This window comes from Bicyclus anynana, chromosome 12 (genome assembly GCF_947172395.1).
Source record: "Bicyclus anynana chromosome 12, ilBicAnyn1.1, whole genome shotgun sequence".
Classification (NCBI taxonomy): Eukaryota; Metazoa; Arthropoda; class Insecta; order Lepidoptera; family Nymphalidae; genus Bicyclus; species Bicyclus anynana.
The window spans coordinates 13,780,700-13,790,974 of NC_069094.1; the positions used below are offsets into that span (position 1 = coordinate 13,780,700).

General features: G+C 36.9%; 2 protein-coding genes across 4 annotated transcripts in view; one reads left to right on the forward strand and one right to left on the reverse strand.

Moving 5' to 3' along the window:
• Window positions 1-5,532, reverse strand: part of LOC112054766 (uncharacterized) — a 96,635-nt gene extending 91,103 nt beyond the window's left edge. The window contains exon 1 of one of the 3 annotated variants that reach the window (XR_002887470.2): window positions 3,040-5,531. Coding sequence is in view for 2 of the 3 variants with exons in the window: in XM_024094656.2 (XP_023950424.2) it covers window positions 3,040-3,821 (782 nt within the window). In the remaining variant the exon portion in view is untranslated. Of the gene's footprint in view, window positions 1-3,039 lie in introns of all 3 variants that reach the window. The other 2 variants (XM_024094656.2, XM_024094657.2) reach the window with 2 other exon arrangements.
• Window positions 5,533-6,864: 1,332 nt separating this feature from the next.
• On the forward strand, window positions 6,865-10,045 carry LOC112054764 (U3 small nucleolar RNA-associated protein 18 homolog). The gene is made up of 2 exons (XM_024094654.2): window positions 6,865-7,191; window positions 8,013-10,045. Exons 1-2 carry the CDS (start codon window positions 7,151-7,153, stop codon window positions 9,268-9,270), a joined length of 1,299 nt encoding a protein of 432 aa, XP_023950422.2. The 5' UTR covers window positions 6,865-7,150; the 3' UTR covers window positions 9,271-10,045.
• Window positions 10,046-10,275: the final 230 nt, after the last annotated feature.

The window sequence follows — 10,275 nt, forward strand, 5'->3', positions numbered from 1 at the left end:
TCCATGAATTGCTAAGATATTGTTTCAGTGAACATAAATTAAAAACTTTCTTGAAAGTTTCAATCACTGTTTAAGCCTGTAGGGGTGAAATTTTCACAAATCTCAATGCACAGGTTTTTTATTTAATCAATCATTTGTATACATATATATTTCAGCCATCGGGTTGAATTGGCCACCTAAAAGGATGCCTGAGCTGCTGATTTAACCCTAGCATACAATGAAATGTGAAAAAGGCCAAGAGGGAAATGGACTATAATCAGTCAACATTTAAAAATCTAGCTTATCAGAATCTACCATTTGTAGATACCAGAGCAGAGCTAAGGTAACCAATGAGTTCCACTCAACCCAAGACAAACAACCCTGGGTAAAATAGAATTAATAACCTTACAATACCCATACTTTTCAATGTTTTGTTAGGGTGAAAATGAAGTAGGAGGGGTATTAAAATCATAATATTGCTACTGCAGACAGCAGTGATAAGTTTCTTTTAAGTAACTTCAAAACAAGAGTGAATAGGCACCTTCTATAGTCCACAACTTTAGGTTTTTTACACAACAATAATACTACTCAAAAAGGTTCTTTTAAGCGACACTTTTCGTTTCGATTCACATACATTTTATTTTTAATAATAAGCTTTACGGCTCTGAGTTCTAGCCCTTTTGAGTCCGGATTCACATACAACAAATTAATTATCACAGACCAATTATAGAAAGACCTGCCCCGCAAGACGTTACCTCTCTGTCAAACAACCAACGATCTAACGCGTTATCGATTGTATCGATGTTTCATTGTTGTAATCGTTTTCGTCGTCTAAAAAGCTCCCTAATAATTCCGGTTTGTGTAGTAAGTAGTCAGTCAGTCAATGGCATGAAAAACGGTCAACAACTTCTAATTCACTAAAAGATGACGTGACGTTTAATTTGAAAATATTTCTATTTTATTTTTGTTATTCTTTACATGGTAGCCCTTGATTTCAGTCTCACTCAGTAACTGATGTTCAGTCAGTAACTGATGATGCAATCTAAGATCGAAGCGGGCTAACTTGTTAGGAGGAGGATGAAAATCCACACCCCTTTCAGTTTCTACACGACATCGTACCGGAACGCTAAATCGCTTGTCGGTACGCCTTCGCGGTCGAAGCCTTCTACCAGCCAGACCTGAACCAATTAAGAAAACCTCAATCGGCCCAGCCGGGAATCCAACCCAGGACCTCCGTCTTGTAAATCCACCGCGCATACCACTACGCCACGGAGGTCGTCAAAAACATAATTATAATTAATAATAAATTAAAACAATATATAAAAGAAAAATCGATTCTATTCTTCTAACGAACGAACGAACAGCTAAACATTGATCCATTAATTGAATATTCTGTGTACAGATTATAATTATTATTTATTCTTGTTAAATTTTTTCGATGTGTGAGTTTACCTCGTCCCCCTCTAAAAACGACAGACAATTTTGTTGCCGCATTTGGGTGCGATGCATTTCCATGTCTAATTCCTCTATGTTAATTAAATAGAGTTTGCAGAAATACAACACAAACGACATAAAAAGAACCTTAAATACCCCAAGCAGACATGAGTCACAAACCATTTTGAAAAACAAAGATTGAGTTTTATGGGTATTAATATGCATTTATAAAATTAAATAAGAGCTTTAATTAATTTTATAAATCGTATTATCGTATTATCATATCAAAAGAAGATTTGACAGTTCACACTTCACAGCACAGAACACTACTTTATTTTTTGTCTGTGACTAATACTCCTACTTCACAGTATTCGTTAACTAAATCCAGTTTGTTGTGCGTATTTTCTTCCCTTATAATTTTTGTTATTTCGTTTTGTTCTCGTTTCGTTGTTATTGTTTATTATTGTTATTTGTTGTTCGTTTACTGTTTTTAATTTTATTTAGTTTAGTACGAAATTAAATTAGCACTTTAAATCTTAATATTTTACAAATAGAGGCCTAAATTGAAAAGTAGTGTCTTAACAAACTCATCAAATTCTACATAAAAACGTATATCTAACAATAACCCACACTACGAGAAAACGAGTAAAAACTACTTGTCAAGTTTTTAATTTACGCCTATAATAGCGTACATAATTTTCATAGTCAAGCTACAATTTTTTAATAGTAATTGAGTTACAGATAGAAGGACAGACGGACATGGGTATGGGTATCTTCAAGTCAAGAGTGAATAGGCATCTTCTAGGCAAGCACGTTCTACCAAAGGCTGCCTCATAGCTTACAATCAAGCGTACAGCTAAGCGGTGCTTGCTTATACATAATAAAAAAACAAAACTATAAGGGTTCTTTATTGACCACGGAACCCTAAATACATTATCTGTTCGATAAATAACAGTTTATAGGAACATAAAATATAAAAAAAAATGTCTATCAAAGGAAGTTTTATTTCATGACAATATTCGTGAATAATTCTTTAGTAAAATGTTGAGCACCCCTGAATCATATGTTTTTGTTTATTTACATTGTTTAAAATACCTACCCGATCTGACTATAGGCAAGCGTGTCCCATCTTAGAATGTATCTACACTTACCATCAGGTTAGATTATGGTTAAACATGAGCCTATATGCATAAAAAAACTGGGTTTCACAGGATAGTAACATGCCATAGGTCAACAAAACAACTGATTATTTATGATGTAGCTACACCAGAAGACTCTCTCTGTTCACCCTTCATTTGGCTTGACCTACTCGAATATCCAAGTGACCAAGTCTAACTTGACTTGGTCGCTAACTATGGGCACACAGTGGGCGATGAAACAAGCTATGTTAGGGTGTATCTCTCTTTGTGATCAAATGATGGTTTTACAGATTTGTTATGAATTAGATATGATAAATTAAATCATAAAATAAATTAATAAGAACATTAATATTAGCTATGTAGTAATTTGAAGACCACATTATTTGTATAAAAAATACTGATCAAATTGAGAACCTCTTCCTTTTTGAAGTCAGTTAAAAAGATTCTTACAAAGTATGACAACAACAAGTAAATAAAGGTCACTTACCTAACATACAAAACAGAGGTCCCATTAACAATTCTCCTCCATCCCAATGGCACAGTAATTGTTTGTGAGAATTCACTATGCACAGTCCTCAGTTCGGCTTCCGACTGAGATAACACAGAAGGTAGCACAGCGAGCACCACTCCGTCAGCTGTGCGCACCAGCTGCGGCCCCTCCTCGCTCAGAGCCCTGCCCACTCCCACCTGCTGGTTCAGAATGTTGATGCTCTGGTTCACTATGGACTGGTGCGACACGCTCTGCTCCAGTAACTGGTAGTTCACAAAACTCTTGCCCACCACCTCCCTGTCGGCACAGTTCATATCACTCTGCACAGCACTCTCGTTGAACTGGCTTGGATGCACCACCGGCACCATGGGCATACTATTATCTACACTAGTGGCACATCGCTGGTACCCGAACTCACCCAGCGGCAAAGGTATCCTAACGTACGTATCATTACTCCACTGGGTATCACAATCCCTTTTCACTGCACTCTGCCTGTCTTTCTCGTCGGTCCGTATACAGTTTTCTTTTATCAACTGGGCGGGGAAGAAGTCTTCCCGCTGAGCCGCGGCGTCTGATTCGAACGAGTTAATCCTGGGCTCAGAGTCACCGAAGGGCTTGTAGTACGCGGGCGGGTCGGAGTGGCGGTCGTACGCGGCGCGCGGCGCGGGGCCCGCGGCGGCCGCCTCTAGCTGGCGCGCCTCCGCCACGTAGACCAGCACGCGCGGCGCGCCTGCCACGCCCGCTCGCGGCGCGGCCACGCTCGCCGGCTTGCCGGACATCGCGGCTCATCACTAGCTGCGCTCAGCCGACCTGCCGGCCCGCCCGACGGTCTGCCACCGAGCATCGCGCGCCGCCCGCTGACCATCGCTCGAGCCCCTCACTGCATGACCGAGGCGCTGCACCATCCTCGCGCGTCTTTTTTATGTATCGATGTCATCAATCATCAATGACTGGTATATGGACGGCGATGGGTCTATTCAATACTTTTATGGCGGAGCCTTTTTCGGCCCCATTGTTTAACACGCCAGGCTGTAAATTGCTTCGAGATCACTTTTGCACTACTGGATTTCAATTCGTTCGAATAAGATCCATATTGACATTTAAGAATGTAAAAAGGTCACAGAATGAAAAATATTTTCTTCATCTTCATAGTGAGATGAGTATCACCAACTTTACAATAGTCCTTTTGCTTGTCGTTTTTAATAATATTATGGATTATGTTGTTTTTCATTAACACTAGAAACACAAAAAAATAATATCTTGTTTTCGCAATGCGATGCCATCCAAATGAAACACTGAAAGTACGACAAATGAAATCACCCCGACTGTGATATACGACTAACCGATAAAGGTAGTCAAAACTATTTCTTTGAGTGTTCCTCTGTATGCTTTACGATCAGTTGGGTTATAATAAAGTTATGGCTACCTCGTACGCACAAAACGACCAATAAAATCCTCTAAATATTGTCGCTGTCTTGTATCCGATTGGTCAAATTTACTGTTTCACTCAAAAGTGCCAACAATAGAGTGAAACTACCACAAGAGAGAAAACGATAAAAGTATCCAGTTCTGCGCCATCTACTATCGAATGTAAACTCTAAAATTTGACAATTCACGAACTGCTTTACCGACTCGATATAGATTAAAGAGCATGAACAGAACACACCGCAGACTAATTATTTATGGACCTGCCTTGCTAGACGCTACCCCTTTGGCAAAGTATAAGATCAACGATCTAACACGGATATGGAAACTGTTTGGAATCGATGTTTTACTATTGTAATAGTTTTCGTCGTTTATAAAGCTTCTTAAAAATGCCAATTTGTGTAGTTGAATGGCATAAAAAAGGTCAAAATCTAGTTTATTAAAAAATGAAGTTAAGCTTCTTTTGTATTTCTAATTCAATTATATCAAATAAAAAAAAAAAGATGTATGTTATTATTTAACACTAGAAAGAAAGAAAAAATTCTTACCAAGAAGGACGGGTAACGGTCAAAAGACCCTTCATCGTAAAAATATTTTACTTATGAGTATTTGATTTTAAATCAATTTGTTATCTTTAGAAAATACTGAATTAACGTTCGACTATTTTAGAATTTAAACTAACGTGAGTGTTATTCATATTAATTGATTATGAAACACGGCCAAAACTCACGTGATATTAGGTCAGAGTATGCCCGACTAGTTTTGAACCCATACGGGGCCCTTAGTCATGAGCTGGTTCTTGCACCGCGGCACGATCCAAACATGATCATCAGTTTGAATTGTGAGTATATAGTGAGAAATCGTGAGAATATCACGTGAGTTTTAGCTGTGTTTCATAATCAATTAATAACATTCAATTGTTTAATTGATTTGTAATAACATCGTTTTTAGTGACTTTAACTTTTATGTTAATTTATTTACTAATAGCGAACCCCCCGCGGTTTCACTTGCTTAGTCCCCGTTCTCTTGGAAATATGGGGATAAATTATCTATGTCTATGTTACTCCTTATAACATTAGGCATGTGTCAGTGAAAGTCCCATCAAAGTAGGTCCAGCCGTCCCAGAGATTAGCCAGAATAAACAGACATTTCAATTATATTTATTTCTATAGAGTTGACAAATTAAATTATATTTTTGTTTCATTGCATTATCTACGTAATGTTTTTTTACCAATATTTATAGTATTTTTTAACAATTGCCCCGGTTTGGGATTTCAAAGCAGGTGAAGGTTTTTTGTCAGATCTGGAAATCGCAAAATGAGTCCCGTGAGAAAGAGTGCGTGGAGCTATAACAAGAGAAACCTGCGCGTTGAAATGATAATCTACTCCTTTTTTGCAGTTGGTAGTAAAATTAAATTACGTGTATATTATTCTTATTCTTCGCGGGTAACATCGCGAGGCGTAGATAAATATATTTTGATAAATTACCAAGCTATAGGGTAATAAACGCTGCCAAAAAAGAAATAAACTTACATTTTGATTTTTATTGAGTTGATAACTACGAGCAATTATTGAAATCGGGATTTAAAATTAAATTACGTGAACATTAATATTTTTAATGGCTAATACCGTAGGGAGCAGCTAATCAAAATATCAGCTAAAAACAATCGATTCTTCAAACAGAACAGCAAAACATCGATCAAGTAAATGAGTATTCTGTGTAACGAATCTAAACGACTGTGTATAAATTGTATGCGTGTGTGTTTGTGAATCAATTTTATATTTGAGTGTAGTGTAAGGACACATAATATATTAAAGTAGCGGACGCCCGCGACTTCATTCGCGTGAAATTTAGCTTTTCACAAACCCGTCGGAAACCATGGATTTTTCCGAGATGAAAAGTAGCCTATTTGTTAATCCAGAGTAAATCTATTCTCATTCCAAATTTCAGTCCAATCGGTTCAGTAGTTGCGGCATTAAAGAGTAACAAACATCCATACAGACTATCGCTTTTAGAGTATTAGTAGGATTTGTCTATACTTACAACTTTTCTTCGATACTTTTGTGAGTTTACCTTGTTTCCCTTTAAAAAACGACAGACATTTTTTTGGTAAATTTGGACGCAATACAAGTCCATAGGTATTTGGTCTGAGAATACATGGTACTATCGTTTTGAAATCTAAAGATTCTTCATAGAAAGTTATTAATTTCATAAACATTTCGTCGATTAAATTTATAAATGCCAAATGAATAATCTTCAAATATTGAATAATCTTCGAAACGCTTTTTTAATAATCATGTTAAAAAACAAACTCCATCTTTAGGAGTCTGTGTTCGAAGCAATCTTTGTCTAGAGTATCTATGGTCTATTTGTATTTTATCCGCCATTGGCCCTTACATTTGTCGTTTGTGATTGACCCATTGCCATTGGTCAAAAAACTCATGCTCAAATCAAAATCAAAAATCACTCAAAAGTCAAAACTTCACAAGTCAAAAATGTTGTTTTCAAAGTTGATTTTACCACGTTTATTTTTGTAATTATTAAAATGTTGTAGTTAAAATGGAAATTGATTAAAAATTCAAGTGCATTATAGTTTGTGTTATTGAGTTTTAGTTCGTTACTATCATCGTTACAATAATTAAAGATTGTTTTTAGCCCTATAATATTTAACCTATAACAAAAATGAAACGTAAAAATACTAGCTTAGACGAAGAAGAGAATAGGTAAATATTAACTTGTGACATGTTTTTTTGCATAAACGACACATGCAGTTCCCATAACGATGATATGCTGCAACTGAAATGTATCACAAATAACTTTAAGCATACCCTCCCTTAGCAGGTACACTTCTATCTATGTGTGGTTTAGCACACTTCTGAACTGATCTATTACTTCTAGCATTTTTTTAAAATGTTTTTTATAATGCCTTTCAAATGACCTATTCACTATTTTGGTATTTATCATCAATCTATTAAAATATATATCAATTGAAAAATGTCATCTACTGTATGATGTCCACCGGATGGATACAACGTGCTCCTGGACAGGGTTTTGTACTCGCACCATCATGATGGAGCCTGTCATGTAGCTAGAGCTCAAAAATAATTAATTATGAGACAAATACCTATGCATTCTATGGATTTACATGCTAGTTTCGGGTCCATCGTATGGCAGATTCCATTCCCCTTCTCCACTTGTGTTATTCTACCTGTTCTGTTCACCCTATGGGCGGGCCAGCGCTGTGTAACACCACCAACTTCCAAACTCTGATCTTAGAAATTTTACTGCATATTTCTTAAAAGGACAAAAGATATGTTTTTTCACAGCCTACCCAGACGCCAAACCCAGGCCAATTTCGGTCCAGTGGTTAACCTAACTGTTAATATTTACAGTAAATTTCTCTTAAACTGAGACTTACTAATACTTTTGTCTCTTGACCTAGACTATCAGTAAGTCTAGCCTTTACTTTAAAATTGTGACAGGCTTTTGAAAGAATGTTGTTTGGCATTCCAAATCATTTAATTATGACTTTTCTGAATTTCAGAGTCTCATCACTTCTCTTCAATAAATCAAAAAAGTTCACAGAAAACATCTCATCCCAAGAAAATGAAATTGATGTTGATATAAAACCAGCATGGGTTGATGAAGATGACCACCAGTTGGCTGCTGACATTATTACCAAAGTGAAAAGTGATGGACTTTATACTCAGAAACTCAAACAGAAATATGAAGTCTTGGTTGGTACACCAAAGTGGGCAAAAATTACAAACCAAAAGGATGACAGCAATAAATTGACAAAAACTGTGGGACACTTGAAAAAAACTAAATCAAGAGGTTTAAAAAAGGGGATTTTAGAAATCCATAATTTTCCTAGAATAAATTCTAAAAGCAGAAATGAGGGTCGGCTAATAACTGCAGTGGAATTTCACCCGAAACTGAGTGTTGCATTGGTAGCAGGCCAATCTGGTGTTGTATCGTTATTTTCAATAGGCGGTGAAGACAAAAACAAGCTCCACAGCTTCCAATTAAATCGCTGGAGAGTCTCAGCTGCTCAGTTTGACCCTGACGGAACAGAGGCTTTCATAACCTCAAAAACAAGCCATGACTACTACGTTTACAATCTTGTTAAAGCTGAAGCTAAAGCAGTACAACTACCACAAGCTATTAAAAGAGCTACAAGCTTCAGATTATCACCTAACGGAAAACTTTTAGCTGCAAGCGACACGTTCAGTGAGATATACATAATATGTGCGAAATCAAAAGAGTTACTGAAAGTACTAAAAACTAGTACTAATATTGAGTCTCTGGCATTCGATCACAATTCTGAGAAATTGTATTCATATGGTATTAGTGGGGAAGTTACCATTTGGGATCTATCGACTTACAGAGCAATTAACAAGTTTGTGGATAATGGATGTGTGACCGCGTCGTGTATGGATATTAGTGCTTGTGGTCAGTTATTGGCTACCGGTAGTGCTGAAGGCATAGTCAATGTCTACGAAACACAGAAGTTGACAACTCGTGATCCGCTGCCTTTGAAGGTAATATCAAACCTTACGACAAAGATTACAAATTTAAAATTCAATCCGACTACAGAAATATTGTGTGCATCGTCAAGTTTTTATCCTAACGCAATAAAACTTGTCCACATACCCTCGTATCATGTGTTCAGTAACTTTCCGCAACGAAATGTTCAGCAAGTCGAAACCACCAGTTTTTCACCAAACAGTGGTTATATGGCACTGGGAAATAATACAGGCGCTGCTTACTTGTATAGGTTAAAGCATTACAAGAATTATTAAAAACTACAAATTAGTTTTGTTTATAACACATTTGCTCGTAAAGTATCGCTTTTTTTTGCCACGATTCACTATAATTGTTTTTCTAGTTTTCGAAGCCTTTGCGATCGTAGAAAGAGTGCCACTTGGTTACAGGGGCTAGTGTCGCCAGTTGTCCCAGTCCTGTTTCTTTCGTCCCAATGCAATGAAAGAGAAAGCAAAGTTGTGCCGCTATTGGTTGAATTTTGTCAATTTCTCGTCACGAGATATTTAGTGGCGCGTACGTTTTAAGCCTACTACTGGGCTAACCAAGCGAATCCGAAATAATTTGGCATTAGTAGATTTTAAAGAGGCATTTTTTATGCTACATTTCTTAATGAATTTTTATTTTGACGTGACAACGTCTTATAATTCGATGGAGCCGGCTGCACGCTCGAAGAAGATGACGTCATGCGTCATTCCCTCGCTCTAGGGTTGCCATCTTTTTACAAGAAATAAAGTATATTCTGGTCTATTAAAATTAATAAACAGTATTTTAAGAAAACTGACATTTTCTTTTGAAAAATGCAACCATTCCATCAGTATTTTCTTAAGACGTTGTCACGTTCAACTATCGTCAGTAAACCGACTTTACAGACAACCGTTTTTTTTGTTATTTTTGTATTGACTATATCGATTACCGCGGCGCCCTTGCGTATCCCGCCCGACACCACTGGTTTTCGCATTCATACCTTATTTGTAAGTGTGTAAATAGTTAATAAAACCTGTTTTATTTTGAAATAAAAACCTTTTGAATTTTTTTATGTTCATCTCTATTAGATTGTAGTGATTTAACTATAATTACAATATTTTCAGTATGAAAGAACTCGCTACGTATTTTTTACGTGTTTTTTACGAGGCTTTCTCTACCCTTCGAAATTTTTAGGCTGCATAAAACAAGACTATCAAGGACTGTACGCGCATAGTTCGGCTGGTGGGAGGCTTCGGCCGTGGCTAGTAACCACCCTACCGACAAAGACGTACCGCCAA